General features: G+C 39.4%; 1 protein-coding gene across 2 annotated transcripts in view; it reads left to right on the top strand.

Annotated features, from left to right (window-relative positions):
- The window catches only part of LOC113060741 (plexin-A4), a 214,922-nt gene that overhangs the window by 144,230 nt on the left and 45,709 nt on the right, over nucleotides 1-24,983 (top strand). For both annotated transcript variants that reach the window (XM_026229904.1, XM_026229895.1), the window contains 4 exons: nucleotides 11,641-11,764; nucleotides 15,946-16,099; nucleotides 19,133-19,232; nucleotides 19,325-19,439. In XM_026229904.1, the coding sequence (XP_026085689.1) occupies nucleotides 11,641-11,764; nucleotides 15,946-16,099; nucleotides 19,133-19,232; nucleotides 19,325-19,439 (493 nt within the window). The remainder of the gene's footprint in view (nucleotides 1-11,640; nucleotides 11,765-15,945; nucleotides 16,100-19,132; nucleotides 19,233-19,324; nucleotides 19,440-24,983) is intronic.

Below are 24,983 nucleotides of genomic sequence, written 5' to 3'. Positions count from 1 at the left end.
TATTTGCTCTTCAAATATTCCTCTTTAAAATTAATACAAAAGTATCAGCTGTATGCAAAATGACCCACTTTTGGTTTTTGTCCACTGAACACATGTACAATTTGCCAGTTTACTCATGGAGCTGCATTAAGATCACCATATCTCTAGGATTGAACCATTAAGGTACTTTAAAAGAAATATACCTAAAGGACAGTTTGTTAAAAATCAGAATATGAAAGAATATTAAATAAATCTTTAATACTTTTTGAGTTATACGTAGGCATGCAAACATACCTTACAAAAACATTTTTTTACATCCCTGTAAATTGGCTCCAAATCTCAGGTTAAAAATGTCATTTTGACTCCTTTGTACAAAATAGTGGAATAACCAGAAAATAAACATTTGTGAAATGTAATATTTTGACTTTCATCACTATACATGTTTATCTTTCTCAAAAATAAAGAAAAATATGAATTTAAAAATGTTGTAATAAGAACTGCAGTTATTAATAATTGCCTAATTTTGCTCATCTTACTATACCATCAAACTGTCTCTGCAAACTCATACAGTTACTCTTCCTCTGCGGAGAAAATCCCAGTTACCATAGTTACCCATAGATTTCTCTAGAGGAACATGAAGAGGAATATCTGGCTATTTATAGAAACAAATACAAGCTTTTGTGCATTTTTGGTAAAAAAATAAAATAAAATAAAAAATCCTTAATAGTGTTAATGCACAAAATTCAATTATGATGGCTTAGAAACAGGAAATGTTAGGTATCATTCATGTCTGTAAAAAAACCTCTGAGGCACCAGTTTAACACCAGGGTTAGAGGTTTGTTCAGATCACTCAAGGAAGTCATTAGCTCTTTTTCCTGTATCTGTTTCTCTCATGACTCTGCCGACACATCAAATAGCATGACACAGTCTAATGGCACAACGCAACAGAGTTTCAGAGGGCTGTTTTGTGTTAAGTGAGGTCAATATGTTGGCCAGCAGAGCATAAATATAATAATCTAGACTTCTGGAGAACAGGACTCTGTGATGAGACAGATCACTCCAGTTCTCAAGAGGGATGCAAAAGTCAACAGAATTCCACACAATCACTAGAGAGAGAAGGAAAACAACAGGCAGAAGGGATGGAGGGATGGCTGGGCTTATTTGCTCGCACTGCTATTGATCATGGAGAAAATGGAGCAGAGGGGTTAAGGGTCAGGGGGTCTATTTGAGAGTGTGTGTGTGTGCGCGTGTTTGTGTATGTGTGTATAATCCACTTGGGAAGATTGTATATCACTAAATTAACAATGCATTAACTCAGTCTCAGGATGCTTGGCTCTGACCTTCAGTTTTTAGACTCTTTTACCACTGGTGAACAGTGTAAACTAATCCTTAATCTTGATGCATTGAAAGTTTAAATGCAATGGGCATTAAAACATACAAGAAAATTGACTTACAAGGCTGATTGGATAGCATGGGAGAAAATACAAATATCTGTGAGATGCTGTTTGGTTTAAGAGCCTCTTTGCAAGTTTGTTGTTTCCAATCAACCTTCAGATAACCTTCCCTCTCACTATCAACACAGGAGCAAAGCCCCCTGCTCCAGACTTCTGTTTACCCAGAAGATCTCCAGAAGAGTCTGTTAGTCTTGGAAAACAGGACCAGAGAGGCAAAAATCAATAACTCTAGGAGAAGGGGAGGGCGCTGCCCAAGTTTAAATGTTCAGATGTGTAATTTATAAAGCGGTTTGTTTACTTGTTAAGGCTTTCATTTTTTCCCATCTGAACCCTCTCTGCCCCTTTGACTGGGAGAGGATCGTTTTTTATCATCTTTATGAGAGAAGAGGGATTGTTATTTAATGTGAGAAAAAACCATTAGTATTGTTCTATATTATAGACCCAAACAAAATGAATTTATATTTATACTTATTTTGTTATAAAAATTGAATTAGGGAACAAGTAAAATAAATAAATAAGTGAGAAAATGCTGTTGCAATCAGCATAGCATTTTGTGAATGAAGGATGTTTGCATTCTGTCAATCTGTGGAGTCTATAGTATTCATTTAATTTTATAATCCCAGATTGAGTGGAAAATGTATTCACCACAGTTTAACAACATTACATCCATCCTTGACGACCGCACTAGTTCCCGAGGGCTGCAATGAATAACTCCCCTGACTTTTTTACAAATGTCTTGGAAACATTGCCAGAATTTTGCATAGGGTGTAAATGAGCAGCGGTTGTGATGCTTTGGAATGGCGTGGAGACGGATAGGCTGTAAATCATAATTAAGACAGGGAAAATAAGGCTGTCAGATTTCCGTCTCTCTTTTCGAAGAAGGCTGACAGGCTGAGATTGGAGCAGATTGACAGAGATGCAAATTCACACTCCATTATAATATCTTTATGTATCTTTATTAGGATGGGTATGAGATGGATATTATTTTAGGGCATATCAAGAATATCAATATGTCTCTATCCGTCAGTATCTTTGACAGCTTGTTACTGAGGCTTTATGAGAGATGAGATCATTGTTTATAACTGTAATGACCATCGTGTCCTTCAGGAACAAACTTTACAGATTGCATCCACAGGTGACTAGGGCTTTTTGTTTCATTTTTTAAATTATTATTATTATTTAATTTTGTTTATTTTTTTCAAAATCAGGTATCAGGTTAAAACTTTTAACAATAATACTTATATTACAAAAAACGTAATGATTTTTACAAGCTGATCTCATGACAAAAAAGTCCTTGTAGGTAAATTTCCCCTGTAGATATGTACTTACTTGTAAAAAACAAGCTAAAATGGCATGCAGTTTTACGTCACATTCGCTTTTGTTTATACTTTCGGGTAGGTTTAGGTGTAGTGCAGATGGTACGTTATTTTAAACCATCACAGAATATTATTTATAGCGCCACTTAATGGACATTTCACGTCAGAACTATGTTGACATACAAAACTAACATCACATAAAACATACCATATGTACTTTCATCTGTTCCGGGAAAAAAGCGTACATGGCGCTACATATTTTGCGTCTTGCAAAAAAGTTCCCACAGGTACGTTTTCGTCATAAGATCACTCTTAATTTTTTTTATTGCATTTTTCTGATTTTTTTTTTTACATTGTTAAATATTTTTCTAAATTTTAAACTGATTACATTTTAAAATATAAATTTTTAAACTCAAACATTAGTGCATGGAGCTAGCAATGTCAAGATTATGGGTGCATGGAGCTAGCAATGTCAAGATTATGGGTTTCATTCCTAGCAGATTCACTTTCATAAATTCTTTTCATAAATTCATAAATTCATTTCTAAAATTATGTAGACTGCACATACAAATAAACAATACTATCAGCAGGCGCAATTTATTCTTAGTGCATTCCACCTGTGCCTGTCAAGTCAGTCCTGAGTTGTTTTGGACCCAAAACACGCATGGCACCCTCTGTGCCCAGCAGAGAGTGGCGTCTCCCCGGGGGAGCAGGACCGGCTCTGTCGCCCCTGGTGCTGAACTCCTGAAGAGCCGGGAGGAGGAGTTTGCAGCTGGCTGAGAGAAAGGAACATGCTCCAAAAGAGACGGAAGCATCAGGACAGAACTACAGCCACATTCACGACTGTCAGCGAGATCTCTCAGAGAGCGGGCACTCCTACACAACTCAACCTATCTCTCACTGTCACCACGCTGTCACCGGAGAAAGAGCAGGAGACACAGAGAGAGAAGGCAAAGGGGAGAGGGGGTAGAAGACAGCAAGCGGGGTGGCCTGTCCTGGTGTGACAGAGCGTGAACTAGACATGGAGATAGACACACCTGAGAGAGAAAGAGAGAACGCGTGCAGGCATTGATTGAAAAGACAGGAAATGGATGTGGAGGAAGTTAAAGGAATAGTTCAAGCAAAAATGAAAATTCTGTCATTATGTATTCATCGTCATGTCGTTCCAAACCGCATTACTGTTTGCTTTCCAGAAGTGAAAAGAAATTCATATTTCATGTTTTTGTGTTTAGCAGAACAAAGTCGGTAATACATTTTGGAGTGACACCAACACCACATTTTAATTGATTTGATTAATTATCTGTTTTGTTATATTATACTTATATTAACACCATTGAACAAACAGTTATTAAATTATAAGAATATTTTGGTTTCACTTTATTTTAAGGTGTCCTTGTTACAGTGTAATTATACATTTAAGTATTGAGTACTATTAGGGTTAGGATTAGGGTTTGGCTCATGGTTACTTGCATGTAATTCTGAATAATTTATTGTAATTATACTAGTAAGCACGTGTATCTTGTGTAACAAACTTTAACGTTAGTTAGTTAGTTAGTTATTTAGTTAATTAGTATATTTCACAAAAGACTCAATGAATCCATTGATTTAAATTAGTAATTCCAACCAAAAATCAAACTTCTCGCCACAAGTTTTATGCTACAAAAATTATATTTGAGGTTTATAAAAACCTTTCTGAGCTCTTTTAACAATAGAAACTTCTTTTCACAGTGTGATATAGCAACTAAAAAAGTGCTGGTAGAATGTGCTTCTAAATTTATCTTGTGGAAAATTTCCTTTTTATGATTTTCCAAGTCTTTGAATGGTCTATAAAGCTGTGGGAATAAGCACCGCTGTGAATTATGGAAAGAACATTGCGTTCATCACAGCAGGTGTACGGATTTGAACCAGCACAGGTAGGATACAGAATGAGACACAGTCTTGTGTTCATCGTAGCTTAATTTTACACAGGTTTCAAATGTCATGCGTGTTTCTCTTTTCCAAACAGCACCAGAAACGTGATATGCCAGTTCGCAAACTCTTTGTAATTGCCATTCACCTTGCATTGGCACAGAAGCAAAATGTTTTCAGAAATGTTCGACCAGATCAGATTGTTCTCTCTAATTTGAGCGGCACATTGATTTTTCCTCTGAACACGTGGGACCTGTTGGATCATTCTCTCAGGTGGCTGAAGACCCGCTTGTTTGCCCTTTGTGATAGAGGACAGACGCTCTATCTATAGCACACACACACTCTCAAGTTACTCTCCTTTCTTAGGTGGAGTCTTATTGAGTGTGACCTCTTTAAAATGCTTTGTATAACTTTGAAGACAGAGTCTAAATGTCCTCACATCCACTGTGCCTTTGTCTTTTTCAGTCATTCTTAGAGGTCTTCCGTGTTTTGTATTTCTTTCTGCTGAAAACTCAGTTGACCCCTGCAGCTGAAAGGAAAAAGATCTGTCTGCTCGATCTAAACAGCAAGAGATACGTTCCTCTGAGCTGGATCCTGACAGCTGGAAGGCTGGCACAGGAGACAGATCGGGTGTTAATATGTGCAATGTTTGATCAGATCTGTAGGGGATGTGGTGTTGGAGGAGACTGATAATCTGTTTAATATTAGCAGGGTAAGATGGGTCCCCTGGTCCAGGAGGAACCGGGACAGCAGGGAGATGAGATGAAGGAGCCGGTCTGAGGTGTTTTTGACAGCTCCTGAAATTGAATGCGAGTTTGGAGCCGAGTGCTGCTGCATCACGAAAAACTTGACGCTTTTATGGCATTGAGATGAATTGTGGGTATTTGTGTGGGTGTGTGCAACTTTGATAGGTAATGTGTTTCTCCAGCTGTGCCATAGTCTGGAGTCGGATGGATTCAAGTCACATAAAAGTGTTTAAAAATGCTGCTCAGATTCTCAGGTCATGTTGCTTTTAGGCAGATTTGGCGTCTAAGTAAATAGGGTTGGGAAAAAGTACAAGAAACCATGGCAATCTTTCTAGACTACACTTCCAAACAACCATTCAAGGTATAGTCTACCCAAAACATGACAATTCTGTCATTTCATTTGTTTCCAACATTCTTCAGAATGTCTTCTTTTGTTTTCCATTCTTCAGAATGTCTTCTTTTTGTTTAATATCAAGAAATATTAAATATTAGAGTTCCTGTGGCTCAAGTGGTAGAGCATTGTGTTAGCAGCGCAAGGTTCGATTCCCAGGGAACACATGTTAGGTACATTTTTTTTTACCTGAATGCACTGTAAATTGCTTTGGATAAAAGCATCTGCTAAATGAATAAATTACATTTTTAATTTAAATTTTAAAGTAAACCATAAGGCAAAGTTTGACAATGAAACAATCATTTGTACATGATTTGTTATTTTTAATTACCCCTTAGCAGATTTTGACTTATATAATCATCAATCATGTCAAATTATACAAATCTTTCATGGTTTTGTTGAATTTGCTCTGTTTTAAGTCTTTTGTTATAAACCAAACTGTTACATAATGCAAATTATGTAATCTTTGCACTGTTGTGAAACTTATTCATTTGTCATGAATAATCAAATTTCAGTGTCAGTTTCATTTTTCTAAGTTCCAAATAGAAAATGAGATAAAGTACCTTATATATCTTTATTTAAATATTTAATTCACTGCATGACTAAATGAGCATTATATATGTAATGAATATTGGATTCTGTATTTTGGACATGAGTGCTGCAGCCTGGATGTTTTTTGTGCAAGTGTTTGTTTGTGTGTCTCAGCATGCATCAGTGTGTTGGGGTCGTTCCCGGGGTGCTCCACACTAATTTTCCACTCAGCTGAGGTTTGTGGCCCAGTGGGGGGCAGTGGCCCTAAGGTCTCTGCTGGGAATAATCGGGTCAGAGCCACTGGGCTGCGTAATGACTCTCCACAAGTCTCTTCTCCCCTCCTTCCTTCTATCTGCTTTATGACTTCCTCTTTCCTTCCATCCCTCTTCTTTGCTCACTCCATAATGATGGTGACTGACTGGCTGTTCTCTCGCAGGGGGCTCTGAGGGTCTGGCTCACAGCGCTGCCTCTAAATTTAAACCTGCCATTTGTCAGTGTGCCTGCACCTTCTTTTTTGTGTGCTCTCCCTGGCTCCCTTTCTATCTGGGTATTACTTGATTTTAAAGGCATCTCATTTTCTATTTGTGCAACTTGAAGGGGATTTGTCTGTTTGGCCATGGGACCATATTTTAGCTCAGTTCCCTCTTCTTGCTCCTCATCCGTTAAACATTGGGAATCTATCCCAAAGGGAGGGTTGATAACCATCAGGATGAATGTATATTTAACTGCATATTCAAATATGCATTGACTCATCCATAAGTAATATTAGCATGATACTGTACTATATGTAGAGCGTGAACTGGCTAGAGTTCAAAAGTCTGTTTTCTAGCAGCTGAACTCAATAGTAATACAGTATTGTGGCTCTGCTTTTTATTTTGAGTGTAATGGAATTTCTGTGAGATGTTTAGAGTAGAATTGGCTTAGGAATGGTAGGCGTTTCACAGTAAAAGGTTTTTCTTCTCCTATCAAAACTATGACTATGGTGGTAGCATTTTAAAACACACTTGCAGTTCCAAGGTTATTGTAAAAGGTAGGATCTAAAATCTTCTGCTTCCTAGGTTATCTGCAGTAATTATGGCCAAACTCTAAAACTGCAATCACAGAATGCACTGCAATACGCTAAAAAAACTGAGGTGTTGGGTGAGATGAGAGAAATGGCAATTATAACTCAACTTCTATTTTTATTAAATACTGAAAAGTATGTGTTTATGCTTTTTTAGATTATTGTGTTGTTAGCTTAGCCACATGCTAACGACAAACTGATGAAATCAAACTTATATATTTAGTGGTTTCACATTTATCTTTCTTCCTTTCTCTTTTTGAAGTAACTTAATCCAAGATTTTTTTTTTTATTCATTTCAAGACATGAATGAAAGAAAAAGGTACAAATTATGAAATTTTAATTTCTGTTTGTTTTTCACATGGAAATAGAAGGTCAGGTCAAGCATTACTTTACACTACTTATTAAATTTTAAATCGGGTTAAAATAGGCTTGTAATATGTAATCTATTACATTTAAAAGTTCCCTTCCCAACTGTAACACTGTAAGTATGTCGGGAAGAAGAAGGCGGGAACCCATCGAACCTTCAAATGAAACTTTAATGATAAAATAAACACAAAACAGCGCGACAGCCCCTCACAGACGACTGCCCACACAAACAAAACCAAAAACACAAAATAAACTCCAGGCCTGGTCCTCTCTCGTCCTTCACTGTCGTAGCTCCTCTTTTGTATCCTTTGATCTCCTCCGTGGGACTCGAGACCGGTGAGTGGCGCAGATGTCACTCATTTCCAAATCACTCCACCAGCTTCGCTCCGTTCCCACGGCTCTCGGCCCCGCCCCACTCATCACAACAACATGTACTCCATAAATCCTAAAATTACTGTGTTGGCTTGCTTTTGTAAGCATAGACAGTCTCTATCTTAAGAAACTTACTTCTGTAGTATTTTTTTCCCATTAGACCTGTCTTTGCTTCATGCTGCTGGTCAGACCTTGGGACTTCACACACTTTAAACTCCACTAAGCCACTGTCATCAGTCACACATGAGAAATGTACCTCCACGTGTTTATTATAAATTAGTCTTGGCAAAGCGAGGTTGGTACTGTATTCCAGTATGTGCCCGAACTCATTCTTATGGTAAATTAACAGTTTTAGTTGCACAGCAAGTGAAACTCTGTTGAATAAAACGCCTTAAGGGATTTATTATTTTAGCAGAACTTATTAATTTAGCTGCTTCTGGCTGACTCTGTTAGCTGCTCTCTTCTGAAGACATCTGTAGTCTCTCTGTCTGTGGGTTTGACGTGAAGGGTAGCATTGCAAAACGGCAAAACGTCACTACAATTCTTGACTGGCAAGTAAAATGAATTTGAATGCACTAATTACATGTTTTTATTCTTTCACCGATGGGCATAGTTATTTATTTGTTCCTTTCCTCGTCTGCTAGCATGGGTGATGTAATGGTATTTAGGTCAGAGAGCAGAGTGAACTGAGGGTCACGAGGGCAGGCGAGATGCAAGGAGGCCGTCCTGAGTGTTTTGCATGTGCCCACTCCAGCGCTCCCGTCTGCTTGATCGCTTTGATGCAATTTCATTTCCTGTTCATTATTCATCAAAGTACTGCATTTCTCCATGTTCGGGCAGCATTTACATAACGAGGGAAACAAATTACTCCTTAGTCATTTAATAGAGCAGTTTACTTTACTAATGATAAGGTATTAAAACAAACCTCCCGCGTGTTGACAGGTGCGCACTGGATGACTTAACAAGGAGATCACCAATTCATCAGGAGGAAAAGCGTTTGCAGAGAATCGAGATGGTTCTAATAAACACATTTAACTGCACATGCACACATGTAGAAATATTAATAAAGTACACACAGAACTACACACCGGAAAAGTCTTCAAACTGGAAATGCAACCCATTTTAATCTTAGATCAAATATAATATAATGTAATATATTATAATTAACTAATAGAAGTCAGTTGTATTAATGTATGAATATTAATATGAAATGTGTTGTACGTTCATATGTATAAAATTTACAGTGTATTATGATTTTTTAAATACAAAAATCTACTATAAAATGTATAATACTCGGTTTTGTTTATTCATTTGACAATTAAATAAATATTACATATAAATAAATAAATACTGTTCACTATTTAACTTGAAATGTGAATAGAAAAAGTAAATAAGGCCATTTTTACACTCATTTTATTTATCCAATACATTTTTAATTTATTAAAGGAATGAGAGACACAAACAATGCTATTTATCCTGCTGATATTTGTCTCTGGGCCTTTTACACAAGCTCATAAATGAAGGCTCATAAATGTTTTTACAGTGCTCTCAGGCCATAAGCAGGCATCTCCTTTATAACCCTTTTAAATAAGAAATATTCCCGTTCTTACAAGCTGAGCTGATTTGTTTCAGCCACAACATGTCAAAGCCCCCTGTAATCTCCAAATTAAAAACACACAACTCTCATACGCCCCCTATTGGTGAGAAAGACTAGTGTCTGTGTTTAAACAGGCTTCACTGCCTGCACACTTTCCTTTAGTCTTGCGTAATGGCTGCGGACCGAGAGGGACTTGTTAGGTGTGATGTTTTATTAAAGGCTTTTGACAAGTGCGTCTAACTGCGGGTTGCACAGCCCCGCCAAATCACCCAGAGACTCGCACAAGACAGTTTGTCTCTCCCATAGTGCTCTGAAAATGCTACACACTCTCTGTCGTTTTAGAGTTCAATGTTTCACCACCCATAGCTTCCACCTAGTGTAATAAGTGTGTGTGCGTTTGAACACGTAGTACAGCATGCTTATTAAATCAGCCTCTAAAAAGGGATGCAGGCTGAGTGATTGGAGCTTCAAAGGAGACCATTCTGATTAAACGCATCTTAGACCTGCTTAGCACAGAAGCACAGAGAAAGAGGATGATTGTTGCCATTTAAATCTCTTTCGTTTTCCTCTTTCATTCACCAGCAGATTATTCCCATTCTGTTCTCAGAGTTCTCCACGTTAGGCTTCTTAACTTTTCAATTCATTCACTGTCCTACCTCTCTCTCCCGCTGTGGAAGAAAACCCTGTCACAACTGTCATCCGGTATAAACTTCTCTCCCTCTCGTAAGGACTCTGTGCTGATTTGTAGTTAATTGCTTCACAGATTTGAATAAAGCCAATCTGGATTAGTCAGGGGAATGACAGGCTAAAAAACCCAGTCAGAGCAGACTATTTTATCCACTGTTGTACTACTATCCAAGCAAAAAAAAAAAAAAAAAAAAAAACTTTTGAAGTGCTGAAGTGTAGGACTCAATTGCACACTTTCATATGCAGGTATATTTTATGAACGATGTTTCTTTTACCCAAAAATGTTATAGTAGATCTTAGTATCTTATAAAAACTTGCAATGTTATTTATTATTTTTTTATGATTCTATTTTTTATGTAAAAAAAAAACTAATAAAAACATAAAACATTTAATTTATTAATATATGCATTTATAAAAAAAATATTATAATACATTTAAATTAAAATATGAACTTTATTTTAATATTTAATTCTAAGTACATTTGTGTTTAATTTTCTACTCCGTAGCATTGAATTTGTATAATTACGTTTTATAATTAAATATTATATTAATTAACAGGGTCCAGGAAAACAGCACTCTGTATTAGTGTCTGGGTTCCTTAGGACCAGTTTGTAACTTGCAAGTCAAGCTTTCAGAACTAAAAGTCACTAGTGTAAAATAGTCTTAAATGTGCTTAACCTTGGTCCTGTAATCTGATGTGTCTGGATTAGATGTCACAGTGTTAGGGTGGTCTCCTCATCGGCTCTGTGACCCAGTGTTGTGAACGGATCAGAGTGGAGGGTGTTTGGATCTAAAGGGAGGGTCTCTATCCCCACCTGCAGAACCCGGCAGCCATGAATACACTTCATTAAGGGTAGAACACAAAGCTGGCTTGTCCCTCGGCCCTTTGGGCCTGCTCTGCTTCCACAAATAGAGACGCTGTTGTTTTAGCACCGCCGAGAGAACAGAAACAGGATAGAGTCCCCACAACCAACTGGTCTTTTCTTTCTCTCTGTAACTGCCCCCTCTCTCCTGAAATATGAAACAGAGATATAATGCATGGATTTGGACTAGTAATCAAGCTTGTGTTCTATTTCCTTCATGCTGTGCTGGTCACAGATGGGAGATGGTTGAACGCATTTGTGCAGCTGTTTTGATCCCCTCCCCAGCCCCCCCCCATACTGTCAAATGCTTTGTCTTCCATTTACACACTGTCTTTCTCACGTATTTCTTTTCGTCTTTGTTTTCCAGGTGCACCAGGAAGGAGAAGTGTGAGCGGTCATCCGAGCCTCGTCGTTTTGCCTCTGATATAAAGCAGTGTGTGAGACTCAGCGTTCACCCCAACAACATCTCTGTGTCTCAATACAGTGTCATGGTGAGCGCTAATTTTCAATTCTCACCTCAGGTCCGTCTGTGTAATCGCACCATAAAATATCCTTAAGGAATACTGAGGAATTACAGAAGCCTTTTAAGTGTTTCTGAGGATAAAGCCAAACACTGGACATATTGACATTAGCCTTCACTAACTCAGTTATAGAGCCCATTACTCTTCTGGCTCCATCATTAATGTGATCATAGTCTTAAGTTCAGCCTTTATGGATCTGTCCGTTACACTGATGGGTTTCTGAGGACACGTCATGCAGCCTGACCGTACCACACGTGCCATGTTATTTCAGTGACGTTTGCATCGAGTCACACACAAAACTAATTTACGTTTTTTCTGGGTGGTGGACTTTTCATTTTCGGATTAAAATCCAGCTGTTTTTCTAAAAAAGATAAACTGCTATTCTCTTTCAGAAATACTGGAGATGCTTTTCCTTGCTTGGCATTTATTATGCTATATGTTTTGGACAGTAATGTAACAAATTCATTCATTTTCAGTCATGGTCTTAACAATAACACACAAGAGCTTGATTAACTGCAAAATGTATGAGAGAGTCCTACAAATGTAGGCCATGATTTTTCTTTTAATGCGGATCTCCTCCTTGCTCCATACATTTTTCTTTGAAGCTTAGTATTTTATGATTGTTTGTACCAAATATCACACATGTTCACACATAGATCTGAATGAATGTTATGGGTTTGTGAATAATCTATACAATTCAGATTTCTGGAAATTAGAAAATTGGCTTAATTTGGTTTACGTGATAACCTGAATGTGACCAAATTTTGATTAATATCATAATATTGTTGTGCATGTAAACACAGTCAGGGTGTCATACCAGGTCTGTTTTATCATGCCAGTCGCTGTACCTTGTCAGGACAGTTACTTTTTTGTGTTGGTGTTTTTTGTTGGCTGATCCCAGTTAAGTGCTGACTCTGCCACTAGCTTGTTGAGTGTGTGTGTGTGTGTGTGTGTGTGTGTGTGTGTGTGTGTGTGTGTGTGTGTGTATAAAATCCATCAAAGCAGGCCATGGTTTCAGACCTTATCCTCATGTAATCCAGCACCTCCTCTGAGCCTTTATATCAGATTAACGTCTCCACTAGAGAAGCTGGCCTTTCAGCTGATTCAGGATCTGTATTCTGGGCCCAAAATCAAAACCTCAACTGCTACGCTGTATAAGAGCTAATAAACTCCCATTACCTCACCATATAACACAAGATCTGTGCTCCACAGAATGATGTTTAACCAGGATCTAGATATGTTTCGATAACACTAAATCATTTACACAGTAGAGTTTCTCCATATGTAAGTACTGTATTTCTTTCAATCAGAGCATTTGTGTACACCGTATCTAGCAGAGGTCAGGAGATTCAGGAGTAGCCGTTCAGTCATTGAAGAGTTGATGTGATCATGTCAAAAGAAGTCCTTGTATAAACTCTCCAGGTGTGTTCTGAGAGTGCTAAGGCTTTAAGCTTTAAATAATGAGCTCAATCCTCTTCATTTTCTCAATCCTTTGAATCTTAATATGACTACATCCCTGCTGAAAAGACCAGCTTAGACCAGTAGACTTGAGTTGGTTTGATGTATATAGGTAAAAATAAACATCACATTATAGTATGTTCAGTATAATAATAATAAAAATGATTTCTGAAGCATCATGTCAACAAGACTCGAGTAACAGCTGCTGAAAATCCAGCTTTGCAATCACAGCAATATTAAAACGGAAAAGTAATTTTAAATTGTGCAGAAAGTTACAATTTGAACAGTATTTTTTATAAACGTACATGTTTGTTATGAAATGACTGGTATGCAATTTACACAGACAGCGTCAAAGAGAGATTGACCTTTTCCCTCCAAACTGGAATTACCGAGAGGAAAACAACACATCTGCAATGCGATAAATTGCAAACTGTGCACAGAACACACTATAGGCATTCATGCTGCTTCTTGACCTTTTTCATTATTAAATATTTGTTTGAGGAGATAAGCACAAAGATCCTCTGTTCAGTCTGCAGGGAGAGAAGGGATTGAAGTAAATTCCTCATAAAAAAAAAAAACAAAGAAAACATTTTTTTGACTATTTCATATTTTCATGTTAGTTCACATTTTATCCATAAGTTCCTCCCAAACCACAGTAAAGCCTATCTTAAGAGGAATTTGCTTCTTTTAAACTGTTATTGTTCAAATTACTACGTGCATTAACCAAAGAAGTTTCTTTTTAGATAATACCAAGGCTCTGCACAGCACAGCTTTAGCATTATTCTGAAGAAGGATTAAACTAGTTGTGTACGGAAAACATCATTCATGACTGGATTTGACACTATAGGTGCTCTCAGAATTCATTTAAATGTAGATTGATTTTATCCATGCGATTTTAAAGTGCAACAAGGGGGTACAATAGGTAGAGTCTCATAGCTCTCGGGGTCTCTGGGGGTACATCGACATCTCTGTTTCCCTCCTCTCACAAATCCTGAAGCGTAATTAGAAACCTGCATCAGCATCTGATGTCCGTTAGAGTCTGCCGTCTTGATGCATTCTTCTGTTGAGGCGGGAGGTAATCAAAGACACCATATTCCTCATGTCGTACCCTCTGCTGCGAGAGGCCTTTTTGTTTGTTTGTTTGTCGGGGTCCCTCTCAGAGAGGGATGATTTTCATATTTATCATGGGCAGCGAGGGTTTGTTCATCGCTGCTTGAAATGTAATTGAAGAAATTCTCTCTGCATCCCTCTCTAAAAGGAAAAATAAATTAAATCCCAGAGTGGTGCCGCCATCCACCGGTGCATCCTGAACTTTAATGGGAAAGCGGAAAACAGTGAGAGAGGGGGCGAGATGGGAAAAGAGTGTCTGCTACATGTCCCTGCCTTTTCATTAAACAGCAATCTAAAAACAGCCCCGGTCAGCCGTTCTGTTGAGTAAAGGGTGTTTCAGGCCGTATCACCAGTGTAATGCAGGGTGCAGGGCCACTCCATGCAAGGCTGCGGCTTCCTATTAGTGTGGATATTCCGATTTCATCCACTTCACTTCCCATGATGCCCTCACAGAGCATTACTGCATGTTTTCCCCGAACGGACCCCCAACAGAGTCAAACTGAAAGAGAGCACCACTGTGGGAATTTTAGTTGCCTTTCTTATATATTCTTACCTGTATACAACTTCATTATTCTCTCTTTCTGTGATCTCCTTATTTTTGAGCTTTCTTTGACATTAACGTGATTCATATAGTATTCAGATAAAAAAAAGAGATTCTGAAAGTTCTTGTGATTTCAAAGTCACAAATGTATTGATATAAATGACTTTTTAAAAGTATATTTTACTGCGTTAATGTTATACTGACAATAAAAATGTTAATTGGAAAATCACTGATTATTGGTGGTGCAACTTCTGTAATAAACACATGGCTGTATGCAGATAATAAATGGGACTCGAAAAGGGGAATTTCATGACAGTTGCTCTTTCTCATTCTTCTCTTTGCCATCATGCCCTTCTGTTTCTCACTTCATATGACTGGTGTTAGGCAACACATGTGCTTAGGAGCAGGGCTTGAAATTCATTAGAAGGCTGGGAGCCAGAGGGCATTATGGGTAACAGAGATGGAGAGGACACAAGGAGACTCTCCAGATGAGAGTCATAAAGAAGAAAGAGAATGAAAACTCTCACCCCGTAGCCCTCTCTCTTTCTCATTCTCTCCTTCTCTCTCTCAATTTCCCACCCACTTGTGTTCAGTGAAACACATTAGAGTCAGTACATGCTGGCTGATGGCTGACTGAAGTCTCTTGATGTCTCTGGACATTTTCCTCCAGGAAATTTAGGAGATATGTGGCCACTGGTTCAATGGCCTGATTTGGCTGTGCGGTTGGCCACGTGTCAGCTGGGATATTTATGTAACGGCTGCGTGTGTTTTCCGGGATGTCTTGATGTCTGCGGCTGGATTGAGATTTCCCATGTGTGGAGTCTGCAGACTTCCTTCTCTCTCAAGAGCATTTCAAACCATGGACATGAGAAAATATCCATGTTACAGCAGTTTTAGGGGCAGCGGCAGCACAAATGAGTTTATTTTGTGTACAAAGTTAATGTGTCAGTTTGTTAGACACACCAAAGTGTGTCCTGTCCGTTATTGCCTTCTATTTTCTCTCCTGAATAACTTTAACTTGTCTTTTCTTTTACCTTGACAGCTAGTGCTGGAGGCACATAACGTGCCAGAACTTTCTGCAGGGGTCAACTGCACCTTTGAGGACCTGGCGGAGATGGACGGTCTGGTCGAGGGGAACCGCATTACCTGCAGCTCTCCTGCAGAGAAAGAAGTCCCGCGCATCATTGTAGACCAAGGTATGAAGATATACTGTCACTTACCAATCAAATGCAATGGAAAAATTGGGCGAAATGACTGAATGTTGGCATTTGTTGAGGCAAAGTGAGACTATGACAGCTTTATAATTGGAGATGCTGGATTGGGAGATCTGCTCCAGACTCCAGAGAAGCCGGATTTATATCAGAAGGAAGGAGAGAAGACAGTCTTAGAAGGAGAGAGAGAGAGTGTGATAGGCATAAACACCTGAGCAGAGATGGAAGTTTACATGCTCATTATCTTGCCTGCAGCTGTTGACTTTTGCCGCAGGACGTGTTTTGTAATTGAGTGAATAAAGGTCGTCAAGAGGGAGGCAGTTTTGGCATTCTGTCTCCTGTGCTCTCGTCTGTCGCTCTCCATTTCGCTCTTTCATTCTGAAGCTCCATTGGCACTGAGGTTCGAGAGATTTTTTCAAGTAAAGTGATTGGATTGGATCTCCTGAACTGATGACACTCTTCACTCCATCTGCTCGGCTGAAAATGATTTTGACAGCATTCACTCCAGCAGATAAGAGAGAGAAGATTTTTCAAGAGAGAACATTTCGCCATCCTCTTCCGTACTCTCATTGATGCCATTCTTGCTCCTCTGTTTTCTCGCCGGCGTGCTTGGTTACCCCGACGTAATTGAAACGAGCAAACATCTGGGCAGCTGTCTAGAGGCTGGTAATTTTTCATAATATGAAAACATCTCAACGTAAAGATAATGAAGATGCGCACTACAGTGGATATGGGGGAATACTTTTCTTTGCATGTGTGTCCAGGGCAAAAAGGGGGGGGGGGGGGGGGGGGATTGTAAAACACAACAAAAAAACAAGGCAGAATAGAAGCAACAATGTTCTTTCAAAGCATTTAGTGTAGAAACACCCGCAAATTACCTTAGTAAATAGCACAACGGCCTGGATGTGAGGTAGAAAGAGCCGTGTGCAGGGGTGTGAGGTGTGTGAATAATGATGCATGCAAGTCTCATTGGAGATGTGAGGCTAGTCAGGCCACCATGAAATTACAGGTCGGTCCAATCTGCAAGGGTCTGGAGCTCTGAAACGCCGCAGTGCAAGCACACACTCTCACGCCACTGGATAAGTACACTATAACACACCTGAGGCTGCGCGCATTTACACACACACTACTAGATACATACAACACCACTGTCATACACAGTGTATTTAACCCCTAATAGTGGGATACATCATTAAAAAAAACTTTAAAGTAGTGGATCAAGATGTGTTTTTATGGATTCTGTGTGCACACATACACATACCCCTGCAGTTATAGGTCATTTATTTGCACTCTCTTCCCCATATTCCTCACTTTCCTTCCGTTTCTTAGTGTCATGGTAACAGTGTGTGTCCTGAGTGACTCATTAAAGGCAGACACACTCTGCAGCGGGTGGCAGGGGGCTTGCGAACACACATGCACACACACTCCGGAGATACCAGCCATCAAAGAAACATTTAGGTGAACTAATTAGGACAGATTCATTGTCAGGCACACTTTACATTGATTGATGAATGATTCGCTCTTTGTTGAAGAAATGTCGCATGACAGGGAAGGGGACGCGCTTTAGGAGGACAAGAAAGAGGTTGAAGAATAGTATGCGAAAAAAGAAGAGACAGGAATAGATAAAGAGGGTGAAAAAGTATGCTCTTCCTTCGAGAGGGGAGATGTTGAGTCCGGCATGTTGAATTAAACATGAGCTTCTTCATTAGCTCAGACAAAAACACGCTGAAGATGGGCACTTTTGTGCCACATTTCCATTAACTCGTACAGGTTACTTTCTCTCATTCTGTCGCTCTCTTCCCCTTCTTCAATAATGTTTTTTGGGAAAGGTTTTGGCTTTTTTTGGCAGAGGGGAGCAGTCACCTGAATCTACACACTATATAACCTACTTGATATTTGGACATTTAGCTTGAATGTATAAAAGATAACTGCTAGTTTGCTATATAGAGTTGTGTGTGTCGAGTGTGTTATAGCCTGAAACTCTAAGTACTTGAAGCGGCAGTAGGTAACTTTTGTAAAAATATATTTTTTACATATTTGTTAAACCTGTCATTATGTCCCGACAGTAGAATATGAGACCGATAATCTGTGAAAAAATCAAGCTCCTCTGGCTCCTCCCAGTGGTCCTATTGCCATTTGCAGAAACGCCATCGCTCCCGTTAAGAAACAACCAATCAGAGCTGCGGTCCGTAACTTTGTTTGTGTTCAAAATGTAGAAAAATGTATATAATAAGCAAGTACACCATGAATCCATTTTCCAAACCGTGTTTTAGCTTGTCCTGAATCACTAGGGTACACCTACAATAAGTGTTTATATTCAGACTAGTTTAGATTGATTCGGGGATACCGCGGCGGAGTAACCCAGTACCTTTGTGATTCTTCATAGACATAAACAGAGAGAAGTAGTTCCGGCTACAATGTTTTTCCGCAAGACGCAAGCAGTTCTGTTTATTAACCGCTAGAGCGTCAAAAGTTCCCTACTGCAGCTTTAAATGCTGTAGACTCAAAATCACTTTCAAGCAAAGTCAGTGTATGAGGAAATAACATACTGCTTACCAAACTCACATTTAAATATTTAAAATCAGCAACAAAATCTGATATGTTATGATAAAAAAAAGTATATATATGTTGTAAGGTTGGTCCAGTCAATGCGCATGTAAAGTACCAAGTGTGCATTTCAGGACTGTTTCTATGGGAACCGGAGCTTATTAAAGCTGATGCAGTGTTGCGATGACTTGGTAATTGGCTATTTTATTTACAAGACAGGACATATTCTGCCATATTGCTCACTGCACATTCTCCCTTTCATCATAATATGAGTTAACCGCCTTGGTATATACTGTAAAATGTCTTATTATATCACAAATATTGAGTAAACCTTGTTGCAGTTCATTGTCACCCACCTTTTGAAACAAACTGTGGCTTCTATAGGCAGCTCATTGGGCTTTAAACTGATATTTTTGTGGACAGCACACTATCAGCTATTTCAACACTTTTAATGTTTCCTCTGCCTCTTAGGTGACCATCAGATTGTCCAGCTCTACCTCAAGTCAAAGGAGACAGGACTAGCTTTTGCCAACACTAGCTTTGTCTTCTACAACTGCAGCGTTCACAAGTCGTGAGTAACTTCTATATTTGCAATGATTTAATGCAGTCGTGTATACTTTCACAAACAACTACAATAATCCACACCCATTACCTATATCCCAGATGTCTGTCCTGTGTTGGAAGCCCATACCAGTGCCACTGGTGCAAATATCGTCACACGTGCACCCATGATCCGAGCAGCTGCTCTTTCCAGGAGGGCCGTGTCAAAAAGCCAGAGGTGAGTTACTTGTGATTGGTCACACATCGAGTTTTGTAATTGACCCTCATCATTCTCAGTTGCACTTAACTGATTTAATTGGTGCAGGAGTACGGTTCAGGTCATGTCCTGATTGTGATAAGTTACCCAGCATCACCCCGTCACGATGAGCACATCTGATGGCTTTGAATTGAACTTAATTCTCATTAATCTCTAATATTTCTGTCTGGATTCCCACCAACATCTTATTCCATGTAAATTATCAATAATATTGGCACTACTTGCATGCCTGGAGGCCACCGCAGGCCCATCAGATAAATTAAAAGCTGCTGTTGGGGCTCTGCGCTTTTTGCCGGAGCCAAACCCTTCCCTAGCTCACTCTCCGAGATGCCAAGGAGGGTCGAGCCGATGAGTTTTTATCCCGAGGGTCTACATGGTGCGGATCACAATGTGTTTATTTCATTTGCGTCACGCAACTGAAGAGAAATCGGAAGCTTCCATGAAGATACAATTATATACATCGTGCTTAGCTTTGAAATGCGTAATGAATTATGAGGACACCTGCCTCCCCAGGCTATGTGTTTTAGCCACACAAATGTGTAGCCTCATCATTTAGCATTCATTAATATCTCTTAGCAGAGCGTTTTTCAGGCTGCCAGCATTTAGCATTCCAATTATCAAATGGACACGCTGTCAATGTTGACCAGTGTAATATTAGGATTCCCTATTGTGTGTCGAGCGACTTGCACACAAAGCAGCAACTGAATATTAGCACATGTTAATGACATTTCCACTGGATGTTTTTGTTTGATTTTTGTTTTAAGGCAGGTGTTTTGTCTGGTTAATGAGTTTAATTTGGATTTCATTAACCCCTCATACTGGAGGTCTCAGAGCTGCTTCCAAACTCTGGGTGGCTTAGAATTAATGACCGGCGATGTTTACCGTGCAAATCCTCCAAGCAGACGCTGGCGAGTCAACTTTGCATGGAGAAATGAGATGACCTTTTGCGTTGACCTTCCGCAGATGAATTTCTGTGTTTTATACCTATTAAGGGATTGCTGAGAGTGATCTGAATAATCTAGACTTGTCTTTCAATGGTTTTTGGAAGTGAGAAGGCCCCCTGTAGTCAGAGCGTGTTTCAGTATGCACCCATGAGCGCAGGAGAACAATCCACATTCAAACAAACAAAACGTGCCACGGCATCAGAATCCCGTCTCTGGCAAGATGTAATAACAGTGTGTGTGCTATTCACAGTCTCTCACATTTAAATATCTGACGGGTCTTCTTAAGCTGTCTGCTTTTTGTTTCCTTATCATATTTCAATTTGTGTGACACTTGTTTTTTGTTTAACAACAACAGCAAGAGAAATTGTTTAGGGGCAAAATTCAAATATTATATAGAAGTCACATCCTTCACTTCTCTGTAAGTTTAACAAATTTTTATCAGATTTTCTAGTTTTGAATCATAAATTATCTAGTGAAAAGGATGTACAGTATTAGTATTATCCTGTTATATAAAGTAGGGGAACTTGGCGTAAAATGCATGTAAGAAAAGTGATTAGCATTTTAAATGGAGTTTCTATATGGCAAGTAAAAAGTGTTGTGATGGTAAACTTTTCCAGGTCTAGAAATATGACATGTATTTTGATAAATTGCCATTGTACAAAACCATACACATTTGTTTTGCCTTTGGATTTTGTTTTGGGTAAATCTAACAGGAAATCTTTGGTCTTTATTCAATTAATTTGTTAATATGTTAAAATAAAAATAAAAAGAGGCAATACTGTTTGATATAATATTTCATTTTATTTTAATGCAGGCTATATAGGCCTACACATTTCCCTGAACTAAATTTTTGCGGCTATTAATATGTTTAAATGCAAACTAAAGGAGGCAGGGGTGTTTTTTGTTCAAATTTAGATTGTTATAGTTTTCAAATGATAAATGGAGCCACTGTTTCTATAAAAGTACGAAGATGTATCGTACAGCTCCGGGTATCCACATACAGCGACAATGAGTTTGTCCTCCATTGTGGTTTTCAGATTTCTGCCTCTGCTCCCTTTGTCATAATCACGTCACTAGAGCAAGCTCCTGATTGCTTAACGTGGCGTGAATTTTCAAAACACCCGTAACGCTCAACTCGCGCCACGTCATTCACGTGAATCACACCGCAGGATGTCTGTTCACGTCTTTGCATTGACTTAACATGTAAATCACTCATGCTTAATACTTCATTCGCGTCTGGTGTAAACACACCATAAGCCTAGTAAATTTTGTTATATTTCCCTGAAGTTGTTTCAGAATTATGGAGAATAATTATATAGAATTATGTAGTAATGATTGTGTTTGATTGTTCAGTCCAGGGATTTGGATTAAACACTATTTTCCATCATAGCACAGCTAATCTAACTCTCCCATACAGGTCTTGATTTCCTCTCTGGCAAGATTGTGTATACTAAGGATAGTGCTGAATCATGTCAGTCGCTGACTGTGTTGGTCCCTCATGTTTCACTCTTGGCCGCTGGCATAATGCTGCATGACTAAACGTACACCGGTCAGACCCAGACATCCACTGCACTTTAGAAAACAACTTCTGTTATGGCTTGGCTTTTTACATCCTTTTAGGAATTGCAAAGAGCCTGTTTACATGCCTTACCGATGGGTAATGTGAAATTGTGGTGTGATTTTGAAAAATAGATACACTAACAGTTCACTTGAACTTATGAACCTTTTTTTATCTGAATGTTTATTCCTAAATAGACTGAAATACATTTTTGAAAGAAAATTTTTAATTTGACAGAAGTATGAGAGAATTGTATGCAACAATGCCTAATATAATTATGCTGCTTACAATACCACATTTTGTTTTCATGTAGCATGTAGTGAAATCAATAGTGAGAGGACTCTTCAATGCGCTTGCCATGGTAAGTATTTGTCAGCTCACTCAGTTTTGGAACAATATGGAGGTAGATGAGAGAAAGAAAGAAAAGGAGAGGGTTGTGGGAAGCAGGAACTGATCGATCCAGTGTAGTCTCTACCATCTTATCAAGATGTTAATTGACAGGCCAAATTGGCAGCTCTGCGCAATGAGCTGCAGATTGTGAGTAGGAGGATTTGGGTCTGAGTTCAGAACCGTGAGATGGCCTCTCTGCTTCGCCTACGGCCCTCAGGGAGAAACTTTGAGGTAAAAAATCTTTTAGATCGAGGTGGAGGACAAGACTTGAAGAAGAAAAGACCAACTCGGGAGGGGAGTGAGAGTGAAAACAAACAGATGAAAAGGAGGGAAGTGTCAGAGGTAAGAGAAGATAAGAACACGCGTGATGCCGCAGGAAGTGAAATGTGGCAAGGAATGGGAGGGGAGGGTTTTTGCCCGTGGCGGTAGGGAGGCACGCTGAAGCACAAGGAGGGCAGGGAAGCCTCAGTAATCATCCTGCTAACACCACAAGAGCTGTGGAGAGAATAAGGCGTTTCATCTTCTACCCGACTGAACGCTGCCATTATGCATACATACTCAAACAGCTCTAATTATGGATCTATCACTCCGTGCCAGATCGCTACCCTCTGTTCTCTTTGCCAGGGCGTCTTCCTCCCTGCTCACACTCAATGACTATCTTTGTCTCAGCGCATCTCTAACAGAAGCACACGCACTGAACTTCAATCTTTTCTCCCACCTACAGTAACTCTTTCTTCAGCATCTAATTATATCGGTCCTGTTCTGAGATGTTGGAGATTCAGCTGCAGTGAGATAAATGCAGACCCCCCCACCCCCCTCAGTAGTAAACAATCGAGAGACCAATTGCTGTCTGCCTCGCTCCACATCCCTTTGACAAATACATCATGCTTCAGCTCACCCTCAGGCCTCTCTTGCTCAGACCAAGACTGTAAACACACTCTCAAGAGCCACTTTTATCTGTAAAATGCCTATTCTTAATAAAAAATTTCCCTTTTTTTTTTAATCAAACCCTGCTTTATTTTCCCACCTCAAATGAGCCGCCTCGGGCTCCTCTTGTCAGATTTGACACGCATCATGGACAAGGAAGGAAACCACAGTGTCGAGTCATTTGTCTCATGAATGAATGTTGAATTACAGTCTGTGCATTTTTTATTAACGTCTTTTCCAGTAAGACTCTTCGGCTGTATCTGGCTTGAGGCTACAGAAATCATTCTCTTCCTGGACTCTGGCTCTCTTTCTGAGCCTCAAGACAGGAAGTGTGGCTACTTTTTTGATCTGCTTCAATTATGTTCAAAGCAGCAAGACCACAAGATCTAGTTTGATGCTGACATGGTGATGTGTTCGTCAATGTGTCCTTCAAAGTTTTTGGTGACAAATCGTATATTGAGGCCTGAAATGGAAGCAGCCTTAGGTTTCAAAATCAGCAATAGAGCGTTTCATTTGTTCCCGTCCAGCTTTCTCCCTCATTGTGTCTATCTCTGTCCTTTTTTCTCTGCCTCCTTGTAAAGACTTAATAACCTGGCCCTAGTCTTCAGTGTCTCTGAAGACTCCGTATTAGAGCCTCCCAGCCTTCAATTATAGTGTTGTTATGCTTAGAGTCAATCTCCCTTCACATAAAGCTGCCAGTGGAGCTCTGCTCATCCGTCAATAAGAGGCGTGGAAAAAGGGGGGACCTGCCAGACACTTTCCTCAAAGTAGAAAGCACATACCGGAGAGACTTGGGCGTGGATGGACGGAGATATTGGTCTTTTAGTGGGCGGTTTTCCCTTGTCGTCCCATATTTATGACTAAGACCACTGCCAATAAACATGTTCACGTTATATCAGAGTGATAGGGAGATAAATCCTTGGAGGTTGGTCTGGGGAAGGACTTAGAGAGAGGCCCTTGTAGACCATGGGGCTGGGTAGCTATTATGAAGGTGAGAGGGCTCTAAATGGGGATTTAGAGACCTGAACGTCGGGTCACAGTAAGGCTGCCCTCGGCAGTATGGGTGTGCATTTTATGCCCGGCATTTACTGATGACTTTAATATCCGGAGCCTGTGTGGGTGGAGATATGAGAGTCAGGCGTGTTGTAGTGTCTATGCTGTTTTATTTAAGACTGCAATTATGCATGTGGGTGGTGTATTTGTTTATTTGGCATGTTAAGATAAGTGTGTATGCTTCCCAGCATTGGTGTGCTTGCAAAGGTGTGCATTCATGTGTGGTTAAGTGAAACACTAAGTGTCTCCTGTACTGTAAATATCCGGTATGAAAGGGGTTTATGGATCATCCTCATGCCCATACAAAATATGACCTCGCTGCAGTCGGACTGCGGTGCATCTTTAAATTTGCACTCAGTATGCTATCTGCATTCCATAGCCGCTTTGGTCCAGATAGCACCTCAGTTTGTATTCATCTTACAAAAGCTGCCTGAACACTTTGAACATCCCTGCACTGCATAAATACCACTATGCGCCACCTCGTTGATTTCTTTTGTAGTATCGGAAAGACAGCATTACATCAGTCTTATAGATTGTAAGAAAAAAAACACACTGAAGTGTTCTTTACCCTCTTTCTTCCTTTAAAATTACATATTTTTGTCTGCTTGAATTAACGGCACTCACTTTTATTCT

This window comes from Carassius auratus, chromosome 4, assembly GCF_003368295.1.
Source record: "Carassius auratus strain Wakin chromosome 4, ASM336829v1, whole genome shotgun sequence".
Taxonomy (NCBI): Eukaryota; Metazoa; Chordata; class Actinopteri; order Cypriniformes; family Cyprinidae; genus Carassius; species Carassius auratus.
This window is presented reverse-complemented; position numbering and strand designations above follow the sequence as displayed.